Here is a 24764-nt window from a genome sequence, read left to right as displayed (position 1 = left end):
ACGGTCTCACCTTGAGTATCTGTCCACCATCAGGGTACTGGTCCAGCATAGTCTCACCTTGAGTATCTGTCCATCATCAGTGTACTGGTCCAGCATAGTCTCACCTTGAGTATCTGTCCATCATCAGGGTACTGGTCCAGCATAGTCTCACCTTGAGTATCTGTCCATCATCAGGGTACTGGTCCAGCATAGTCTCACCTTGAGTATCTGTCCATTATCAGGGTACTGGTCTAGCACAGACTCACCTTGAGTATCTGTCCATTTTCAGGGTACTGGTCCAGCACAGACTCACCTTGAGTATCTGTCCACCATCAGGGTACTTGTCCAGCACAGACTCACCTTGAGTATCTGTCCATTATCAGGGTACTGGTCCAGCACAGACTCACCTTGAGTATCTGTCCACCATCAGGGTACTGGTCCAGCAAGGACTCACCTTGAGTATCTGCCCGTCATCAGGGTACTGGTCCAGCACAGACTTGAGCTGCTTGATGAGGGTGGGCAGTTCCATGCACATATACCCTTCATCATCAGACTCGGAGTCTGAAATATATATACAAGTTAGAATAACATATTGACACTTTTCTGCTTTATTTCCAGTCATAAGTCATGTTTTTACAACAAATTCCCACCTCTATTTGTCACAAGAGAAATGTTAGATAAATAAAACATCATTATGTTTTTATTCAAATAGTTTCAATCATCCCAACCCGTAAACTCTTTTGCATCCAATTAAGGATTGACTGTGTATTTATTTCGGTTCATTAAGGTATGAATCGAAAAACCGATGTGCAAACTGTATGAATTCGCGTAGTTTAACCAAAAACAGTTGCATATATATCAAACAGACAAAAAGGACGAGAACATTCCAGGTGTAGGAATACATACTTGGTGTGACATGAATCAGGTGATTGTTTAATTTATGCACATAACTTGACACGCCTACACAGTCAGTAGCCAATCAACGGAGAGTAGAATCAAAACAATATTCATTGGACCTGTCAATTACGGCAAGAGGCGAAAAGAACTGCAACAGTCAGACTGTAACGAACCGGAAGAAATATGTCAGGGAGAAGGCGGCTGTTTCAAATAACATGGTTAGTTACCGCCAAATTCTAACATTACTTCCCTGATAATGGTAAAACACAGTTGAAAAATGCTAGTTAGAAATGAAACCTAAAGACATGAAAGTTGAACCTAGGCGAGCGGGGAAAAAACAGGCGAGCCAGCCTGCACGCTTGCTGTTTCATTCATTCTCGGCCTTCGGTTTCAAAGGGTAATTTGGTCAATGAATATGCATGAAAGTCGCTAATAGTCCTGTGCATGACGATACACGTAAGCAAGGGAATTCCCACGACTGTCATATTGGGATTCCCTGACATTCCGCAGTTATAAAAGTAGTGCGCCTCGGTGGGCGTGGCTTAATTTTTTACATTCATAGGAAATGAATGCAATAACACGTGACCAATTCAGTTAATCAGAATGCTGGAATTTCAATGAACACAACAAAACTTTAATTATTGGGACATGAAGTGGATTGTAAGTATTTGTGACCATAAGGATATTTTGTACTGATGATCCTGCAAATATCATTATAATGAAAAAAATATAGAAATGCTTTGTAAATAAATTTCATATTTTGATTTGTTAATAGTGAGTCATGTACTTCCTTCAAACAATAAATAAGTGACGAGATGCAATCTTTGTCACAAACTGCATGACTTTAGAATTAAGCAGATTGGACTGGAAGACTGGAAGATCTATTGCATCTATTTCTTGAACAATTGTGCACTTTGTGATAAAAACATGAAACTTGGCACAGTTGTAGGTAATGACATTCCAAATATTTTAGGATATGGGTCCTTCTAAAAAAATCCAATATGTCCGCCATGGAGCAATGAAATTCTAGTATATCTCGTATGAATTGATTCCGTTCCTCCTACATCAGCTGCTTTGTACCAACATGTCAAAAGAGCTGCATTTCAAGCTGGCCTGACTGTTGACGACGAAGTTTGGAGGCCGAAACAGACCTTTCCACACCATCTGGGAGAATGTGTAATATCAATAACACATGGCTGCCAACCTATGTTGACTACACTACCACAAGCTTCTTAACCATGCCAAGAGCTTCTGGGTACACTTGCACAAGTCTTTAAGGCAATATTTATTAGTTTAAATCATAAGTTCTAGATTCTGTAAATAATAAGAACAAGTTGTCCCTATGGGAGACTGGAGTACTGTCCCCATATCTAGACTTGCCTATTTGAGGAGGATTGAATTACTACACATCAATGGACTTTTCTTTCAGTACAGCCTTGGAGCAAGGCTAGCTTCTGAGTTGCAGTTGTAAATCTGAGAGGGGATGCAGAGCAAGGTGGAAGGATCCGTGTTAATTAGTATGCCTTTGTTTAGTATGCCACTTTGCAAATGTAGTGGCGACTGTGATCACATTTAGTTGTCCCTTGCCAAAACCAGACAATCAGCCATTTACAGCATATTTCAATAAATATAAAATTTTGTTCTTTAAATTTGAAAGTGTTTGTGTAAACAACATAATGTCATTTAGCAGTATTTAGCTAAATGGTGTTATTGGCCCGCCTGATAAATCTACCTTAACTTATAGATCTAATCATAATGTAATTCCAGGCATATCCAAGTAGTCTGTGTACATCGTGTATTCCCTTTCGGCCACATGGACACATAGGCGCATACTCATCTGTTCATACACAAGCATATTCAAGTTTACATAATAACTCTAAGTTATAATCATAATATACCCCCGGTAAGGATACATTCGGTGATATCGCAATAATTATCACCCTCCAATTTATGATACGCAACCACAACCATAACACGTGGCCTTGTTGCCAAACAAATTCTTCTCCTTGTTATCGTCTTTGTCTGTTTCTCAAGTGACGTCATATTTATGACGTCATATATATTACGTCATTTCAAAAACACTCACTTCGCCATCTTTAACCGCTTCAGTACACCAGTATTCGACTTTCCGAAAAGTGTTGTTATCTCCCTTTGCAAAGAAAATTAGAGTGATGTCCCCTTTTCACGTTCACTTCCGCCGAGTAAACCTTCAAAATGGCGGCAAATAACAATATTGACGTTGATGATGAATTCCATCAAATGACATTTAAGAATTGCGTGAATACCTACGGGAACGAAATCAAAAGGTGACTGGGGTAAGAGCACAAGTTTTAGCGCGAGCAAGAGGGGCGAAGGCACTTCGTTTGGATGCAACCACCTTAGTACAACCCAGTAAAGGCGTTATATCTATGCAACGGAAGCTCGTCACACCCAGCGAATATTGAATGCCAGACCCCACTACATTAATGATTGGGAGGAACGATGCTGTTGAATCATTGCCGGAATTCTCAGAGAAGGAAATCTACAATTATATGGTACTTAGCAACCATAGGACTTCAGACACGAAACCCATGATGGCTAAACGACAAATGAAGGCAGTGGTGTTTTACCAAGATAGACATGTTCACGGCGTAGCTCTACACAACATCCATCACGACTGTGACCATATGTTTGTCAGACGCCGTGTCATACCATCACTACCAACAGCGGATCCTAAGAAAAGCCCCGATCACGAAGTTTGGGCAAGTCTCTCAAAAGTAACAGGTCGTGTTCATTCAGCAAATTGTACTTGTGCAGCTGGGTATGTAGACTTTGCATTTATATAACTACAGTCGTGTCATCTATATCTAGATCGCTGTTTTTTTACAAACAAAACGTTTCAAAACCTTTTCAAAGAAAATATGTTCCAAATACTAAGTTTGATCAAAAGATATGTAAATTATTAATTCCAAATACCAGCAAAGTAATTGATACATTTTAAAATCTCTTCCTTTGAGGGACCTCTCATTCACTTTTGTTAATTTAAATAAATAAACAGATTATTGGTATTGTTGCTTATTAATATGTGACATCTTTAGCTGATTACATTAAAAATAATAATTATTTAGGGTGAAATAGAGGAAACATGACTGTGTCATTTTATATGCATTTGATTGTTATTTCATAATATTAAAGCTAGAGTCCAAATAATATTTATAAATATAACTAATTTTGTTTTTGCAGTGCCGGGGAGGCTTGTAATCATGTATCAGCCCTGCTTCATGCCCTTGCAGATATTAGTCAGAAGAAAAAGGATGGTTTGCTTTCATGCACATCAGTTGAGTGCAAGTGGAAAATTCCCAGAAAAAGGAAGTTGGATCCAATGAAATCGGATGACTTGAACCTGATGTCAAGTGTCAGGAAGAGTCAACAAAAAGGTACTGGGACTACACAAGGTACTGTCGGAATACAGAATGGAACAATCAACAAAAGATCAATGTGTCCCAACAGCAACATGCCGCAGACAACAATAAATCTCACAAGATTTAATAAGAAGTTAATTGGTCATGAAACAAAAAGTAAATGTGGATATGTTGTTAATACAACTACTGTTACTCAAGCTCCTGAACCTATGCCAGAACTTCCAAAAGTACCATGCATTGATTGTTGTATTCCTGACTATGTTGATATTAAATCGCCAACCTGTCAAACTACCTTTCAAAATTATTTTGATTCCATGAAAGTGTCAGAAAAGGATGTGAGGTCAATAGAGAGAATGACAAGAGGACAACATAAAACAAAGTTTTGGAAGGAAGCCAGATTGGAAAGGATAACAAGTTCACAGTTTGGCAAAGTATTTATCCGACAGACATCTACAGCTCCAGATAGACTTGTATGTGACCTAATGGGATATCGGGGCGAATTTGGTAACATACATACCAGATGGGGACTTTCATATGAATCGGCAGCAAGGCAGCAGTATATCAACAAAATTGCAGGTCTTCATCCACAGTTGAAAGTGTCTCAGTGTGGACTAATTGTGAATACAGACTACCCTTACCTTGCAACTAGCCCTGATGGACTTGTGTCATGCACAGATTGTAGTACATGTAGTAATCAACATGGCTTAGTAGAGATTAAATGTCCATCTGTTTTCAAAGATCTAACACCAGAAGAGGCTGCATCAAATACAAATTTCTTCTGCCATATTGTGGACAATAATTTGACTCTAAAAGAAAACCATGCATACTACTTTCAAGTACAAGGACAGATGGCCTTGACCAAAAGAACTTGGTGTGATTTTGTGGTGTGGACTCTCAAAGGGATATCTATTGAAAGGATTACATTTGACGAGAACAAGTGGCATCAGATGGTCACAAGGCTTCGCAGTTTCTATCTGTCAGCCATTATTCCTGAAAAATATACCAGACGTGTCCAGCGAGGTGTTTTACTGTATTAGATTGACCGTTGTACTACTATCTTACCAGTTGTTTTACCCTATGCTCACTCAGTCAATTCAATGTTTCACTCAATACCATATCATAGTTTGATAGTCATAGATACTTACCATTCAGTGGGTGAATTGTTACTTAACGCCGCATTCACGGCGACTGACCATTCAGATAGTATGTCGCTTAGACATAGGATATCTTCTTCTCCTTGTAATTTCTTGAACCATTCTATTAAGCCATAACATATCATAACATATTTTCTGTAACGTCTTGAAATGACAACATGGACAACATGATTAAAGAAAATCATCAAGCGTTTATTTCTTTCATTTTTAGTTATTGTTACAAAAATTAGAACCATGGGACTATGATCCTGCTGTCACAGCTAAAACATGAAATTGTTTATCTACTTATATGAAGAGTCAGGATTTTTATATATCAATGCTTTGATTCAATAAGTAAAACAAAAATAGACAACCAGTAGGTGGTCATGTCAATAGTCATATTGGACAAACATATACTTATTTGGCTAGACTTATTTGGCTCAATGTTTTCAATACAAAATTGTTATCATGATACCATGATTATTAAGTTTAAATATAGCAGAAAATATCATGTGACCATTCACATCTGGAGCTGCAATAAGAGCTGCAATTACAGAGCAAGCAAGGAACTGTCATCAAAGAAGTAATTGTCATCAATTTCTTGGTCATGAGGATAAAGAGGGGGGAAGCAGAGTAGTCAAAGCATTACAGATTTTCCAGATTTTGTTTACAGATTTTGAAATTGTAATTGGAATTATACCCTGCAAAATTCTGAAATTCTTGACACGTTTCATGTGCCTTTCAACATGGATTCTCAAGTTTGCTATTCTCCTAGTTTATTCAATTTCTACAGCAGTCAGCTGTTTTCTCTTATGTTTCTTTTAGTAAAATCTAAATATTTTTTACATTTGTATACTTATCCTGCATTACTCCGTATTGCATTTACTGCTGTCTTTGACAGAGAGACGAACTGTGTGAGATCCAGCTGCTGAAGAAAGTTGTCCCAACCAGCTCAGGAGGCAGCGCCCTCTCACAGTTGGCACGTGACCCGGAAGTCATGACGTCCCACCAAAAGACATAACTGCTTTAAACATAACATCTGAAACTTCGTGGGGAGGTAGCGTAGCGAAAGGGAGGGCACTTAGACTTCGTAATGCAGGATAAGTATACAAATGTAAAAAATATTTAGATTTTACTAATTTTTTTAACTTATCCTGCATTACTCCGTATTGCATCTTTATCAGACGGCATGGCCGGTGGGCATACCTGCAGATGTGAACCATATTAAACCCTCGTCAAGGTCCGATGAATCCGCACCGCATACAAGTGATGACCGGAACATCTACGACCATTCCTGTCTTCAGGAAACAAGAGTCGATGCAAAAACGAAACGCCCGAATAGGTAACCGAAATACAATGAGGCGTGTAGCCAAAATATATAACTTACCGAAGAGCGAAAGCGAAACGCAGTAGAGCCCTCTAATCTGAGGCGATAAACACCAGAGAGTTCGACGGGCCCCGCTCGGGGAATCGAAGAATCAGCGGCGTCGGCGGCAAAATCTACGACCAATCCCAAGAGCGAATGCGAAACGCAGGAGAGCCCTCTAGGCTGGAGGCAAGGAACACCGGTGAGGTCGACGGGCACCGCTCAGGTATCAGAGAAGCAGCGGCGTTGGCGTCGGCGCCGGTGTCCACATCTACTACCATTCCTGTCGTCAGGAAACGAGAGTTGATGCAAAAAGTAAAACCCGGATAGGTGATAGCAATAGAATGAGTCGGGTAACCCAAAACTAAAACTGACCTAAGAGCGAATGCGGAACGCAAGAGAGCCGTCTCGTCTGGGGTGATAAACACCAGAGAGGTCGACGGGCCCCGCTCAGGGTATCGGAGAATCAGTGGCGTCGGAGATAGATGACCTGTTGGGCTACAACCAGGGACCAAAACTGTGAACGCCGGCGACAACTTTCAAGGCTACATCACGGAAGTAGTGGTTGGTGAAGGCGGTGTGCTAGCGGCAGTAGTCAAAACCAGTAGAAACACCCGTCTTCTACTTAAGGTCGTAGAAGGAAGACGAGGGGAATGGTTCGAAGGGCGTTGAAGACCACATTCAGATCCAACGCAGGCGGTCCGAACTTGGCCTTCAGGTCTTCAAGACTGAACGAGCGCAGCCAGGCCCGTAGGTCGGGAATTTTCGTCTTTCTCCGATCGTCCGGGATGGCCAGAACGGAGTAGATGGCGACCAGGTATGTGGGGGTGGTAAGCCCTTCAACCGACGGGTGCTACGCAAGTACAGAAGGAACTGATCCAGGATCTGCGGTGACGCTGTCATCGGATCCTGGTGTTTGTCAGAACAAAATGCCTGGAACAAGCATCATTTATCAGCATACAGTCCCCCTGTAGATGGACGGTGGGCTGAAGCAATAGCCTTGGTCGCTCTAGCCGAATAGCCCTTGGCTTTCTGCAGGTGTGTCAGGCGTGCAGACGATAACATGCGGGTATGAGGGTTTGGCAACAGACCGTGTGGATGGAGCAGAAGGTTGGACCACACCGGAAGTTCCAGGGGTTGTCTCTGGCTATGTTTCGGAGGTCGGTAACCCAACTTCTGGCTGACCAATAAGGCGAGACCAAAGCCAATGGGAGAACCAGCGTCGGAAAAGCGTCACGCGTAATCCTTCTCAGGAACGATGGAAGGCTTCGACTGCCACAGCGGTCGTATCCGGCACAGGTGGAATGGAAGACGACAGCTGGCCACATTCAGATATGAGGCAAACAGATCTAGGGTTGGGGTGTCGACCGTTTGACATAGTCTGGCCCGAGGCGCCGGAGAGCGTGAGGCGTCAGAGAGCTTGAGGCGCCTGGAACGCCGAAGATGGTGATTCTCGGGGGCGCCGGTCGAGTTTGTAGCTCCGGGAGAGGGGCGAGTACTCTGGGTCCGCAAACACCACACTACGGTGACGTCGTCAGTGGATACGATCAACAGGGCGTGACCGAGAATGCACTGTCAGCAAGTGACGTCCTGGATAAGCCTTTATCTCGAGGCTGTTGCTGTGCCAATGGTGTTGATCTCTGGATCACAGGTGGTCACAATGTGGGTTGGTGTGGGCCACTAGCCACTGACAAGGTGGCAGGGGAGTTAGTCAGCAACAGGGGTCTGCGATTGCGTACCGTCGGTACGATTCGGAAAAAGGTGTGATCGCCTGCGAGCCAACCTCAAGTAGACGAAGTAAACCAGCTTCACAATCGACCGCCGGGGAATCGACATAACCGGGTAGCAGGAAGTTGAGGCAATATGGCCATTGCACGAAGTAATGAGATCGTTTTCATCCCTGAAGCGGCGTATAAGTACTCCTGTTCTTATATCGAGGTGACAATGGAGGACGACAACACGATACGAGGCAGGTATGCAACAGGGGTCAGTGGGACGGCCGAGGGACTTTAAGTATCAAATCGACACTGTGTCCGGTAGTCAAGGCGGAAGATAGGAAGGTGTCGTAGTCGAAAAGATCAAACCGGACGAAGGAAGGCGATCTTTTCCATCCCTTGAACGCCTATAGGCGCTATCGTTCTTATAGCGAAGGGTTGATGAAACAAGGTTCCTCGTGACAGCCGTGTTGGTAGAGGAGGTCTATTGTTTCCAACATCCGTGCATGGATGGACTGCGACAGGCGCCTGGTTGAGTGGTATCACCAAGCGTACAGGTAGACATGGAAACCAATCTGTAGAAATACATGGCACCCCTTGCCATGGTAAGTTGACCTAATTCCGGTCGGAGTTGTTGACAGTCCGAGTACTTGACACGTGACATGTAAATCACTCTGCGCAGTAGCCGAGAAAACCGCCTTGGAGTTGGAACTGAGGTGCAAACTCCACACACAGACAATCCTCAATGAACTGTGTGAGAGACGAACAAGTGGTGTACCCGAGTTTTGCGATAAAACACAGAACCCCCTGGGCGTCGTGGAAAACCCGGGGAGCGCCGAGGAAGAGTCTCTTTCAGGAACGCTGGCGCTAGGGTAGGGTAGAACAGCGTTGGTGTCGGCGATGTCGACGAAGTAAACTTTTTGTAAGTGGATGTCGTCGTCGAATCTGATACAGACGCTGTTCACATGACGCTCTGTTTCGATGGAAACCCGCAGGTCATCTCTCCGGAATCATAGCGCTTTAAACGACGGGATTATGGATAACGTCTCAGTGGGCAAGTTGAATCAGACCAACTGTCTATTGGTTGAAAAAGATTCCATCCAGGAAGTAGAACAATAGTCACGATCCCGAAGACCGACGGGAGAGTAGCGACAGGAGCGGCGACAGTTGTTTCACCATGCTTCTCCGTGTGACGAGTTTTATGAGACGGCAGCAAGAGAAGAGGGCAGTGGCGCCGGGGAGGCGATTGCCGATGGTGCCCCTTAAGCCGCAGTAGAAGATCGGATAGTCGGCTCGTTGATCTGAGCTTGATAAAGCTTGTTGATCTGGGCGCCGGATATATCATAGGCGCTTCTTCCGTAACTCTTGAGGCGCCGGAGTAGTCAGAGGCGCCAGAGACATTAGAGGCGTCGAAGATCTTGAGATCAGAGACCTCAGAGGCGCCGGGAGCGCCGAAGACATCAGAGGATGCGGAGGCCCCGGAGCGTATGTCGTGCCAGGGGAGGCAGACTCTACGTTGGGAGCGCTGGAGCCGCCGGTGGAGTAGGAGACTGTGAACGGTCGTATGTCGTGCCATGGGAGGCAGACTCTACGGTGGGAGCCGCCGTTGGTGTTGGGAGCACTGCGAAGCCCTGCTGAGCGCTGCTGCCGTCAACGTAGGTGGGGGTCGACGAGCACGTTGAGCGAGGTGTGTCCTGGATACTCGCATGAGCTGAAGGATCACAGCGACGAATGACTGCAACATCGGCACTGCCTTGTGAAAGTACAGGGCGTCGTACAATCACGGCAGAAAGGGGGCGGCCCCGACCAGATTTGTTCCCGCGGCAACAAGTGCAGCGAGGCAGAAAATCTGGAATTTAAGCAAAGTGCCACAAAGTGCGGGAAGCATAATGTGATTCAGAAACTTTGTATTTCAATGAAGTTTATGAGATCAAACAATGACGCTAAAAGGTAGCGAAAAAGCATAGCTTTAAGCAAACACATAACCATCTGGCCAATCACAAAGTATGTGAAGCATAAAGTAACTCAAAAACAGTATATTTTATTAAAGTTTATGAGATGAACAAGTACGCTAAAAGGTAGCGAAAAGGCAAAGCCTTAAGCAAACACGTAACCATGTGGCAAAACCACAGAGTACGGGAGACATAATGTAACTCAAAAACTTCGTATTATATTGAAGTTTATGAGAAGAAACAATTACGCTGAGAGGTAGCGAAAAGGCAAGGCTTTAAGCACACCAAAACAACATACATAAATGTAATGTATTACCCAAGCCAAAGAGAGAATTCAAAACGCAGAACACGACATTACGTGGCCACGTGGTGAATGGCCAAAATGGCGGGAAAGAAAACAAAATGGCGGGAACAACATTGCGCCCGTAAATTACTGTGACGAGAGCCACAGACGAGCGATAAACGTTACAATTTACGAATGGGAAGACCCTAAGGTCACAGCCCATAACAGGTAACAATGTAGCAGCATATAATGAATGTAGAAACACGCAAAATATAAAAAACAAATAATAAGCTTTAATTTCCACAAGGGATACAAAGTACGTCCGTCCGTGGAGGTGACAAAGCAGTTATGTCTTTTGGTGTGACGTCATGACTTCCGGGTCACGTGCCGACTGTGAGAGGGCGCTGCCTCCTGAGCTGGTTGGGACAACTTTCTTCAGCAGCTGGATCTCACACAGTTCGTCTCTCTGTCAAAGACAGCAGTAAATGTAATACGGAGTAATGCAGGATAAGTTAAAAAATTGGTGGAATTATTGGGAGTATACCTTTTGGTGTTGTCAAGTCTGAGATTGTAAATCCCTTATCCGCCATGATTGCATCACCTACATCACACAAATCTAAAAGTCCTGATTTAACTGTTATTTGCCGGTCACTTATAGCTCCTGACCACAAGTCAGACAAAGCTAACATCACCATTTGGAGTGACACCAACAAGCGCTTTAAATGTTATGTGACTTTTATAATGACTGTACATTTGTGACTGTTTACCAATAGAGTAAGGTTTTTCTGTAAATAATTCTGTACAATCTATAACAACCCTTGTATTTGGATACAGGTCTTTAAAACCTTGAGGCATAGTTGTATTAATAGTATCCATTGATGGCCAGACAACTAGGAAGGATAAATTGTTGTACAAAATATCAATCCATCTATTAATGACATCAGCACAGCAGCTTCTGGAAATATGAAATTGCTTTGATAAATCAACAACTAGGAGTCCAAGTCTAAGACGCATCAACACTAGAAAGAACTTGTCTATCAAAGACAAAGATTTAGGGGGTCCGATATTGGATGTTGGATAGTCCCTGTCATGAACCTCAGAAAACTCGTCAAATAAACATGAAAACTTTTCTGCATCCACAAGGCAAGACTAAGAGGTTACCAATTCTGAATCATTCTTCACATAAAAAAATGTTAAATCAGGAAGTTTGACTTGAGTGGCTTAATTGCGAAAGACTTTTTTATTTTCAGTCTCAGTCTGAGTCATTGCACAGGATGTTTTCACAGGATTCAAACACTGGAACATTACATCGTCAGTTTGAGTAGACATGCTTCTAACTTCCACCATTTCTGTTTGCGATGATCCATATCTTATGCAACTGATATCGTCTTCACACACAGCCTCACAGTAGTCATGCAGCATAACTGATGCAACGTCATAGGATCTGTCAAAATAATAAATAGCTTTTCATCACATTAAATAAATAGTTTTTTTCCGATATTTTGAGTTTAAAGGAATTAAAATTAATAAAAAATAAATTAACATAAATCTGTTAATACAAAAGCTAATATAAGAAGTGTATTATCAAGTTTATTGGTCAATATTATATTTTATGCTCTATATATATATTTCATGCTCTTTATATTTTATTGTTCTGTAAGTAAGAGAGACTACACCATGATTTTTATATTTTGTCTTGTTAAGCATAACTTCTCATAATAATCAACAAATTCAAAAAAGAAAAAAACTTATGTTCCCGCTGTACCTGGCACCTTGACTGAATGTTGTGGAATGATGTTCAATTTCATCAGACTGAGGAGTCCCTCCATGTATCTGCATAGTCACTTTGGGAGATTCAGGGTCACAGGCCTGCTTGAATGGGCTTTCATTTGGCTTGAGGGTATCAACAAAGTCAGCATCAGACACCTGCAACAAATTATCAACAGACACGGAGACATTTTTTTCTATTTATTCAAACAAATAAGATGAAAGAGAGGATACATAGAATTTTAAGATCAACACAACTTGAAACGTTTTTGTTTGTTTTTTTCATTTCAAGTTTTAATCATAGCACTTTTTCACAATCACATAACATTCACAAACGATAAAACACATTAAATACACCAACAATAGCATAAATCTTATAAGAATCAACATAACTCACTGTGCAAGTACTGTAATTTTTCTTCGGAAAAATCGATGGAACATCATGCCCTATGCCTAGGCCGTTACCACCCAGGAAATGTTCCGAGCATATTTCCGTGTGCTTGGTCACTGTGAGGTCTTTTCTCACTAACCGAAGTCGCCTTATCCACGCTTGTCGTAGGGACTAGCTTACTGGAATGACGTGTAGAGATACTATTCTTTCACCGACTCTCTTTCCCCTAAAATTGCTACAAATACAGCAGTATTGCTTCCCCATTTTGACAGCTTCGAAGCATCGCGCTATTTTCGACGGAAGTTGACAGTTCTCGGCGGAAGTTCATCCAACCAATTGAAGAGTTCCAACTCAAGACGGATAACTCTCATTGAACTTGACTTTTCGGAAAGTCGAATACACCTTCATAAAAAATACCCACCCTCCCTTCCCTCGCTCTTGTCGCACCTCCATGTACATGGCAGCAAAATTTAAAAACCTTATGAATGTTGTTGATGTTGTTGTTGCTGATTATCGCTTTATATCAATAAATACGTTAGGTGTGGCAAGGTTTGGACGGGCGCTGGACCGATAAGGTTTCGCTCGTATGCTCGGTTGCCTGCTTGTACAGTGGGAGCCCATTCCATCCCTCATGTTTCCCTGGGTGGACACAAATGCATATAGCTCGTCTGCTGTACAGTAGAGAGCACATGGTTTTCGCTGCTGCTGCTCGGAGTTATCTCCCTTTGCTCGGTCTAGCGCCCGTCTCCGCCTTCCACACCTGGCCTTTTATTTCAAAACATTCTCTTCTGTTATTATTCTGTTCCATAGTCCATAACAGGTCGGCCGATAACAATACCAATCGGTCCCGTTATTATCAGTGCTCGTTTCCTTGTCTATCGTTTGTGACATCACAGCTGATCACATGTTTTTGCAAATGGCGAACGGAATAACTCGCCGTTACAGTTGTTTATTTGCTTCATTCAATAAAGGTTGATACTTGTTCACTATCAATATATGAACTTTGCGAAATGTATGTAATAGCTATTGCCGATTTCACCTGTTGATAATGTATTATATCTGTTGATTATACTGGTACATGTAAAGATCATGGAGTTAATGAAGAACACATTCATCATGCAAAGAACGATGAACTTTGAACATTCAGTTGAGTATAATAATAACTTTATTGATAATTTATAACAATAATGGCTGTAGTTGTGGCAACTTCCAAACTTTCGAGAAGTTGTAATCTATTGGACCGTCATTCAGGCGATATTTCTGAATCTGTTGATTATACTGGTACATGTAAAGATCATGGAGTTAATGAAGAACACATTCATCATGCAAAGAACGATGAACTTTGAACATTCAGTTGAGTATAATAATAACTTTATTGATAATTTATAACAATAATGGCTGTAGTTGTGGCAACTTCCAAACTTTCGAGAAGTTGTAATCTATTGGACCGTCATTCAGGCGATATTTCTGATAGATCACAATCTGGACAATACTATCATGAAAGTGTATCCCGTGGATAAGCCGACCCCTTTCTACAGAATCTTTTTTTACTGGTCCTCAAAATTTGGCTAGTCTGCGGACATATACGGTTTTCTGTTGTCACTGTATTCAACATATGAGAATACAGTACTGGAATAGATAATTGGCCTTGATGAAGCATGTCTAAAATATATGCTGATGAAGAAAGAAATGCATATTTTTTTTTTATTTCTTCACACGTTAGATTACCTATTATAATCAAGATACATAGTCTATTATGATAAGGTTATTTACTTTACAAACCTAATGTTGGGTAAATACATTCCAATTATTTTCTTTATATATTTAGGTTGTTGATCATCTTCATACGAGATACAGGTTCTACAACACCAAATCAGAATCAGTCGTTTGACAAGCATGTTTCGTAGAGCCTTCAGTGCAGATTGAATCATCTGGCAGCTGTGATTGGATGATTTTGTGTAAGATTTATGTGTTTTAAATGTAAATCCATAACAACAAAAATATAGACTTAACAACAAAAGTTCCTGTGACATTGAATAAGATTTAATGCAAAGTTATAATTTTTACCAAATCTGAAACAATTTCGGGTGGCAGCAGAAAAAAGACTCCTGTAAGTGTTCGGATGGTTTAATTTGCCATACTGACTTCAGAAAATGCGAGATTTCATAAAAAAAAACATGAACATGCTAAAATGTCAATTTATAAATCAATAGTATGTTTTTCCGGCTCTGGTTGCGATGCAAGCAACACATCTTCGTCTCATGGAATGGACCAGGCGTCCTGTGGTATATCTGTCCATATCTGCTGGAGCATGTTTCGAAGCTCCTGGAGTGTCTGTGGAACACGTGGTTGATGTCAAAGGCGCGGGTCCATCTCAGCCCACATGTGCTCGATTGATGAGAGATCTGAGGAGCGAGCCGGCCAGGGGATGACATTCATGTCGTTTTGTTGAAGAGAATCCTGGACAAGTCGAGCAATATGAGGCCAGGCGTTGTCATGTTGAAAGGTAATGCCTGGGCCATGACGACGCAAAAACAGTAGAACAACGGGGCCGATGATTTCGTCGCGGTAGCGCTGCCCATTTAGATTTCCCACTACCACTATCAAACGGGTCCTCTGTCTTGCTGTAGTCCCACCCCATACCATAAAGCTGCCGCCCCCGAACCGATCTTCTTCCATGAAACAATGATTGATGTAACGTTCACCTCGACGTCGTTACACTCGAATCCGTCCATCGCTGTGGCTGAGGTGAAAACGAGACTCGTCAGTGAACAGAACTTGTCCCCATTGTATGACCGTTCAGCGTAGACGTTGTCTGCACCACTGTAAACGTGCTTGACGGTGGTTTCCTGTCAAAATTGGATGTCTGGCAGGTCTTTTGGCGACAATCCCTGCACATCTGAGGTGACGATGTACGGTTTGTGAAGATATTCCTCGAAGGCCAGGGATGCTTCTTGCAATCACTGTTGCTGGCTTGAATCGATTTCGTAGGTGTGTCGTTCGAATCCAGCTGTCTTGACGATTATTGGTTACATGTGGCCCGCCACTCCGAGGATGGTCTCTGACTGCATTCGTTTGTTGCCAACGTTGCCATAAACACCAAATGGAGTTTCTGTGGATGTTAAGTTGTCTTGCAACATCACGTTGACTCGATCCTGCTTCAAGCATACCAATGGCTCGCAGACGCTCATTTTCGGACAGTCGTGGCATTTCGTAATGTTGAATAAATGCGTAATTTTGTTGTTTTTCTGAGTGGTTGTTGTCAGCACGATGCTAAACAATGCATATGGAAACCTGTTAACGCACATGTTTTTATACCCATTCTTGGGTAGTGAAATGCATGGGGTTTGCATAAAAGTCAACTTTTGCATGGAATGCATGCTTTTCTGTAGCAGTTGAGTTTTTGTAACTTGATTCCATACATGTACTACAATATTAAAAAACAAACTTTACTTGTTTGAAAAATACACTACAATATTGGTGTCACGGGAACTTTTGTTCTTGAGTATATAACGTTACTATAGAAGCCTATGGGAAAACATTTGGTTGTGTGTAACCTATACTAGAATTTCATTCCATCATGGTAGCCATATTGGATTTGGGGTCCATATTGGATTTTGGGGGGTGGCCCAATATCTAAAAATATTTGGAATGTCATTACTTACAACTGTGCCAAGTTTCAATCTTTTATCACAAAGTGCACAATTGACCCTCAATCTTTTATGAAACGTCTGCACCAATGTCATTATTACTTACAACTGTGCCAAGTTTCATACTTTTATCACAAAGTGCACAATTGACCCTCAATCTGTCATGAAACGGCTGCACTAATGTCATTACTTACAACTGTGCCAAGTTTCATTCTTTTATCACAAAGTGCACAATTGACCCTCAATCTGTCATGAAACGGCTGCACTAATGTCATTACTTACAACTGTGCCAAGTTTCATACTTTTATCACAAAGTGCACAATTGACCCTCAATCTGTCATGAAACGTCTGCACTAATCACAGCACAGCACAGCCAGTTAAAATCTGTCAGCCATATATCTCCAAAGGTATGCACATCTTTGCATATCAGTTTCATTGCTGGGCAGATTTCATCTTCATCTTTTCATTTTCATCAGATTTGTCTTTTGTTGACATGTTGTCCCTTGTTTACATGCCAGCCATTATGCTTGTTGTCATGGGAACTACTGCTAAGGCCAACAAAACTGTACAGCACCGAACATACAAGTCAGGCGTATCGATGCAAAGGTTAAAATAACCTCTCATGAACAATGCTAGCGATCGTCATAAATCTCATGGGTTGCAGTTGATCATGCAATTTATAGCTATTTATTCACAACTGGTGATTATTTCACGGCCACAGTAATTGACAATCAATATTACCAACTATTGTGCAACACTTGACAAACAATAATTACCTTTAGAATACAGTACCACAAGCCTTTCAAACACGTGACAGTACCCTATTACGTAATTTGTAGTATTTTTAGCAAGTCTCACCAGCAAAACAATGTCCTGTGGTATCACGGGTCATCGAGTGGGCATAAGCTCCTTCCAGTGATCTATCATCTTTACACGCCAGGTCTTTGAATACGCCCAGCGGTGTTGAGAGTTTTGAATATTTGTTTACTAAATATAGCCTGCGGCGGCACATTTTATAGCAAGCACTAGTTTACGAAAGCACTTTTATTTTATAAATATTTTTTATTTTGTTTTTCTCGTAATTCAAGTGGCTAAATTGGTTAAAAAAATATACAAATATTATTTTTTCGATTCATTAATTTTCATTATTATGCACAAGATCGCAGTGTATTAGGAATATTAAATTGGCGCTGAACACATCCATATGTCACCAGTGCACGATTCGATAGACATGCAACTGAGGTCACCATGTAACAACTTTTAAACTCGTCATAGAGATGCAATGTATGCTTGCTCAATAAACTATTGGCTAAGTTCATTCCCAGTAAGTGTTGATAGGAGTTTCCCCTTGTGTGGGTGTTCCTGCAGACAAACATGGATGCAAACCATTTGGCACCGCTCTATTCATATGTGATTTCTAAGGTTAATTCACTGAGCAAAATTACGTCTTAAACAAAATTATTTTAAGAATCACATTAACTGCTAAAGAGATTAATAATACCCCAATGTGCCTCCATACCATAAATATCATAATCATAAAAATATGTATTTTGCTCCCCAAAGGCTAGTATAATACATTGTGTGGTTGCTAATATATGGTATTTATGGTATGGAAATACCATAATCTCTATTTATTTTTTGCGGTCATGTTCTCAACTTTAACTCGTGACTTATATAATGGAACATTGTAAACACTTGAAAACACGAGGCCCATAAGCTGACCTAGATATTTACGCAATCATGACAAAATATACATTTGCATTGTACATGTATATAATACTGCAAATATTTCGTAATTTTGACTCTGTCAGCATTTTGTCCATATTATGATCCAGGATCTAAGTTTCCAGAGGCAAGGCTGGAGCCTAGGGCGAATCCTATTGGCATAAATGTATTATTCTCTTCATAACAAACAAATTATTGCTATGTTTGCATACTATGGGTTCAGACTCTCCAATTTGAATCCTCACCACCGGAGAATGCTTCCACCCAAATATGGTTGATATCTTTCTCTAAGTTCCGGAGGAGAAGTCGCTTAAAGCAATATAGCCAAATTACCCCTATTTGGCCCCGCCCCTTAGTCCCTTGGGGAGTCAGTCCCTCCATTTATACAAATGGACGTCATGTTATGGCATAAGCTCTCTTTGGTCCTGAGGACCAGGTTAGCTGACAATATGTCTCATGGCTCCTGAGAACAGGGGCTGGTGTGAAAGCTGTATTTTTAAATAAATAGCTGCCCTGTTAGCCATATTATATTTTTCCAAATGAAATGTCTTCTAATTAAGTAGCCAAAGATATGTAGAACAAGAACTGTGAACATCTATTGATAGGTTCAGTAGTAAATTTATGCGAAGAGATGTTAGTTTTCAGACTGACGATAATCAGAGACACAAGCTCATACGATGTGAAGGAGAGCTAAATTTGGAGGACATAAAACATCTGACCAGCAAAGTTCCATCATTCCTAGATAAGAGTCAGTAGCACTGTACAGAATATACACTGGGTCTAATGGGCTCTACTGATGCATCAAACTCAAACACAGGGAAGTATGATGAAATAAGATTTGTTTGTTTGTTAATTAATGCCACACTCAGCAATATTACAGCTATATGATGGCAGTCTGTAAATAATTCCAGTGATTGATATCATGAGCATCGATCCACGCAATTTGGGATCGATGACAAGCACCAACCAAGTCAGCGAGCATGACCACCCGATACGGTAAGTCGCCTATTACGGCAAGCATGTGTGGCTGAAGACCTAGGTGGCAAGGGATGCCCTGCACTGCATCCAAGGTGTCAGTACATGGAGGGGCATTGTATCGAAAGCTCACTGTAGTAGGAATTCACTTGACTGGACTAAACCATTTAGAAAGCAGAAGGAATAATGAATGTCTGATTCTGCCAGGTCTATCATGTCACTTGCAGATGTGCACAATATTACAGCATGATATGAAATACCAAAGAAAACGTATCGCAATACGTTTGGTAAAAAATGGAATGTTGCGTTTTTTCAAAATCATGCATATCTACAACAATGGACAAGTCGAATTGAAATTATGAAATTATGAAATTAGCAACTGTCATCGAAAAAGTGAAACTTTCACGAACAGTTTCCTATATATAATGTGACTATCACTTCATCTGTGGCCATAGCAACATCCAACAAAATATGAAATTGTATGAATGAGTATTTTTTTTTTTCAGGTTCATAACCAAATACAAATAAAAGAACATGCAGTATTTTGTGGTACATATCACAATACATAAATCATTATTGCAATAAATTGATACCAAATTCAGCACAATGCCCTTGTACTCACAAGATTTAGCTTAGTTTTCACTGGTATTTACATGCACGAATGCACACACACACACAATATTTATTAAAAAAAATGATGGTCAAGATAAAGGTTAAAAAATATATAGAGATTTTAGACACAAAATATATTGTGAATTTGACATGCACTGTATCCTAAAAACATAAAATAGATCAACTCTGCCTTTCACAGAAAAATACTGCGTGTTTTGAAGCAGAATGTGAAATAGCGGGTCCCTTACTATGAGTCAACTAAACAATGTATCTAACTGTTGATACATAGGATTCTTTTTGAAATAAACACTTCACAATAAATGTTTGGCACATAACCTGTCTAAAACTGCTGTCATTTTGACTAGACTCCCACCTACCTTGACTCATGGCTAGCCTTCTGGGATGGCTCACCACTGAACTACATCAAAAACGTCCTTGTATCTGAAATTAAAGCAGATAAATAAGATTTTTTTGTTTGTTTGTTGTTTAACGCCACACTCAGCACTATTCCAGCTATATGACGGCAGTCTGTAAATTAATCGAGTCTGGACCAGACAATCCAATGATTGACATCATGAGCATCGATCCATGCAATTGGGATACGATGATAAGCATCAACCATGTCAGCGAGTCTGACTACCCGATCCCGTTAGTCATGTTAGTCGCCTTTTATGGCAAGCATGGGTTGCTGGAGACCTATTCTACCTCGGATCTTCACAGGTTTTTGATTGGACTATGCACAAACTTGTTAGTTCAGCCAAAACATAACTCAATAAGTGCTGTCTAGTACGGCAAGGGTGGAAACTGGATTTTTACAGGCAGTTAACTCCCTTGCCTCAGGAAGATGGTCGAAAGTGTGTGTAGATTATGATACCACTATAATATAGAGCCTGCGATGATATAGAGTCATACTATAATTCCTGAGGCATTGATGATTGGGGCATTGTGACATGGTAGATATGTCAGTGTAACATGGTAGATATGTCAGTGTCACATGGTACATATGTCAGTGTGACATGGTACATGTCAGTGTGACATGGTAGATATGTCAGTGTGACATGGTACATATGTCAGTGTGACATGGTACATATGTCAGTGTGACATTGTAGATATATCAGTGTGACATGGTACATGTCAGTGTCACATGGTAGATATGTGAGTGTGGCATGGTAGATATGTCAGTGTGACATGGTACATATGTCAGTGTGACATGGTACATATGTCAGTGTGACATGGTACATGTCAGTGTGACATGGAAGATATGTCAGTGTGACATGGTACATATGCCCGTATGTGATAGAGTTGCACCAGATATGAATCTGGGTTGATGTTACTGAACTTTGCAATATACTCATTTAGAGCTTCGGTTGATATGGGAGTTGATATGGGAGTCTCGGGTTGATATGGGGGCCCGTGAAGATCCAGGGTAGAATAGGTCTTCAGCAACCCATGCTTGCAGTAAAAGGCGACTATGCTTGTCGATCAGGTGGTCAGGCTCGCTGACATGGTTGATGCTTATAATCATATCCCAATTGCATGGATCGATGCTCATGATGTCGCTCACTGGATTGTCTGTTCCAGACTCAATTACTTTCAGACTGTCGTCATATAGCTGAAATATTGCTGAGTGCGGCATTAAACAACAAACAAACAAACAAATCATGTCATACTCCATATCTTTGTTGTTGTTTTTTGTTTGTTGTTGCTTCTTTATTTGGCTTTTGTTTAACGCACTCAGCAATATTCCAGCTATATGACTGTGGTCTGTAAATAATCAAGTCTGGAACAGACAATCCAGTGATTACCATTATGCTCTTCGATCCACACAATTGGGGCCGTTAGTCTCCTCTTAAGGCAAGCATGGTTTGCAAAAGACCTATTCTACCCCGGATCTTCAAGGGTCTAAAGTATGATATGAAAACTGCCATATATTCACGATAATAACGTCTAATTATCAGCAGTAGACTGGATGCTATCTTAGGTTTTTTCATTTATCTGATTACAAGACAATAGGAACACATTCCCTGACACTGAAATCCTTGAATAAAACATGAAAATCGCTCTTCGACAAGAGCCCATATGTCAGTTTGTTCTAGCTATGGATTATTCTAGTTCAACCATCTTGAATTTTTAAAAACCTTGAATTGTTAATGGTACATGCTGTTCCGTGCCATGTCTGAAGGACAGATTCCAGTCCAAGGGACAATTTGTTTCTTATCATAAACAACACCTTATGAACAAAAGGGTAACGTAACAATGTCCAAGTGCCTCCAACATGATATCTTACCTGTCTACCGCATAAAAGGTGCATCAATGTAATTCGCTTCGGTGCCGGGTACATGGGGTAGGTGCTTCTCCGCAGCTAGCACTCACAGCGTAGTCACAACAAATCCTGAATCAATACCATATATCACATGACAAGCTTCAGCTCCAAAGTCGTAATTCCAGGAAAAGGAATGACTTCCACGAAACAACAGCAAGCCCACATACGGGTGTTCTTCACAGTAACCATACATGCGCAATACACATCAGTTTATGTGCAGGCGGATTGGAAATCTATTTCAGTGCAATGTACTCAATGGCATAGAAAGATTTCTTTGGTCGGGGACAATACGTGCTGCAAGTGTTTGCCCTGCAATGCGCACCAAGCGCCGTTGACACCTTTGTTCAAAGGAGGGGTTAATATTTCAACAAATTATTTTTAGCGCGTTTCAAGTCGTGTTACCTTGGTTGAAACCTATTCAAGTGATTTTGTGTTAGTGCTGTTATACGTTCCCGCTGATAATGCATTGTATATCATATATAAAACTGCCAATTGTATAAATGTGTGTTGCAAAGAGGTGTGTTGCACCCGTGCATCCCAATTTGAATCAGGGTATGCACACACGAAGTGCAGATTTCGAGTATACTCACGGATATATGTGTGAGATGCACTTTATGTGTAAAGGTGAGGTGTATTGATTCAGTAGGTATTTACAAGACTATTGCACTTATTTAGCGACGCAGTAAGTCGAACCGCACTCATATGCGGCAGTGCAGCAAACAAGCAAATATACACCTATAATAGTGCAGGCGCACTGAGGTTACCATGCCACAGTTTAACATTGATACGCCGCCCTGACAATGTATATGTATATACATTATTTCCATGACGAAACTTCGGGGAAAGTGGTTTAAGGGCACAACAAACGTTTTTAAGGAAAGTTCCGATATGCAATCACTGCACCGACGATGTTGTCCCAAAGAGGAAAGACAAAACTAATCCAGAGAAATCACAACATTGATCATCGAAAATCTGCCGCTATTTTCGAATCTGTCCATTGTTCTATGTTCCCAGTTGTCAGAGAGACAAAGAGAAAATCAATGTCTTATTTGACGTTCACGTTTCGTGCGAACAATGCGATAGTGCAGTGGAACTCCCCAAAACTACGAGAACAAGAATCCCTATCCCAAATCAAGTTGGCAGATAGACTTAAACAAGATGCCCCCTAAACAAAGGACACACCTACGTATGCAACATCGTGGTCTGCTATTAAAGATTTGATAATGGGAATGCTACCAAGACGATTGCAGCAAAGGAAATAGCTGCGGGTTTACTTCACTTCATCTACATTTTTGGTGCTCCGATTATTTTACAGTCCGATAATGGACGAGAGTTTCGCAATGGAGACTTGGAGGCTGTTGATAAAGAATGTGAAACGGTACAATTGCACGGACGTCGCTATCACCCACAGAGTCAGGGAAGAGTTGAGCGATTTAATCGTACATGTATGTGTGATTTGGCCATGCTTACCTAGCTTTGGCATGTTTAATTGCCCAAATTTTGTGCAATGCCTACTTGTCTGAAACTCGTTTCGTGAGTTGGTTCAACTTATGCTGGTTTACCAGTAGTTGGTCTGACCAGTCGGAACAGGTGGACATCTGCACGTAAAATTAATCAGGCATTGCTATGATTATCCAGTTATCTCAACATTATGCTTACAGTATTCATAAACCCCATAAAACAATCACATGGGATTAAATAAGGATTATGTGTTGAGTCAACAATCACTATATCACTACGTTAGGGTTTCAACCTTCACAATCATTTGATGAATGACGTGACACTATATTCGTTATTGCTCTCTGGGGTTGGTTTGTTGTTTAACGCCGCACTCAGCAATATTCCAGCTATATGACAACTCTTTGTTAATAATCGAGTCTGGACCATTCAATCCAGTGTTTGACAACATGAGCATCGGCCCACGCAATTTGGATACGATAACATGCATCAAACAAGTCAGCGACCCTGACATCCCGATCCCGTTAGTCGCCTCTTACGACATGAATCGTCTCTCTTTACTGCAAGCATGGGTTCCTGAAGACCTTTTCTACCCCGCATCTTCAAGGGTCTTCTCTGGAGTAAAAAGAAAAGTATATTATGTTTACAGCAAATGAATTCCCTTCATCGTCACGATACTCCTCAAATGCAGTTATCTATGCAAACTTGCTGTCACCGTTTTCACAGTCTCAGGGTACCTCGGGTACTCCTTGTCGCGGACCACCCGCTACCCCTTTCTTCACAATGATACGCGCCATTGGGCGGACCTCATACTTAGTCATACCTGGTTAATTGTCAGGTCATATCCTAACTTACTCTGGCTTACCATTAGAAGAGTTTTACAACTCCTGGCAACAACGGGCTGAACAAGACTACCAAACCATTCACCCCGTATCAGCTCTATTACAGACGGCCAAACTTTGCTGCCCCTCTAGATGAACGGGTAGGTACAATCTACATATAAGACGTTATTTATCTGCATTGGTTGTGCCCAATCGGTGCTCATGATGTCAGTCACTGGATTGTCTGGTCCAGACTCGATTATTTACATACCGCCTTCATATTGGAATAGTCCTGAGTGCGTTAAACAACAAACAA

At 41.3% G+C, this 24764-nt stretch overlaps 1 protein-coding gene and 2 long non-coding RNA genes across 3 annotated transcripts; 1 reads left to right on the top strand and 2 right to left on the bottom strand.

Annotated features, from left to right (window-relative positions):
- Positions 1 to 436: 436 nt before the first annotated feature.
- Positions 437 to 22601, bottom strand: LOC125383216. Its single transcript, XR_007222705.1, has 3 exons — positions 22134 to 22601; positions 20224 to 20287; positions 437 to 540 (listed from the first exon to the last, which is right to left on the bottom strand). It is a non-coding gene; the product is annotated as an uncharacterized LOC125383216 (long non-coding RNA).
- LOC124127875 lies at positions 3001 to 5624 on the top strand. The gene is made up of 2 exons (XM_048401437.1): positions 3001 to 3676; positions 4099 to 5624. Exons 1-2 carry the CDS (start codon positions 3321 to 3323, stop codon positions 5312 to 5314), a joined length of 1572 nt encoding a protein of 523 aa, XP_048257394.1. The 5' UTR covers positions 3001 to 3320; the 3' UTR covers positions 5315 to 5624.
- On the bottom strand, positions 11951 to 12622 carry LOC125383215. Its single transcript, XR_007222704.1, has 2 exons — positions 12492 to 12622; positions 11951 to 12170 (listed from the first exon to the last, which is right to left on the bottom strand). It is a non-coding gene; the product is annotated as an uncharacterized LOC125383215 (long non-coding RNA).
- Positions 22602 to 24764: the final 2163 nt, after the last annotated feature.

This window comes from Haliotis rufescens, unplaced genomic scaffold (assembly GCF_023055435.1).
Source record: "Haliotis rufescens isolate VD_foot unplaced genomic scaffold, xgHalRufe1.0.p SCAF_22, whole genome shotgun sequence".
Lineage (NCBI taxonomy): Eukaryota > Metazoa > Mollusca > Gastropoda > Lepetellida > Haliotidae > Haliotis > Haliotis rufescens.
Note: the sequence above shows the minus strand (reverse complement) of the source record. Positions and strands in the feature narration are given on the sequence as shown.

Coding starts and splice junctions, on each gene's coding strand:
- LOC124127875 (XM_048401437.1), top strand. CDS start 3,321: ATGCCAGACCCCACTACATTAATGATTGGGAGGAACGATGCTGTTGAA. Junction 3,677..4,098: donor AATTGTACTTGTGCAGCTGG/GTATGTAGACTT, acceptor TTGTTTTTGCAG/TGCCGGGGAGGCTTGTAATC.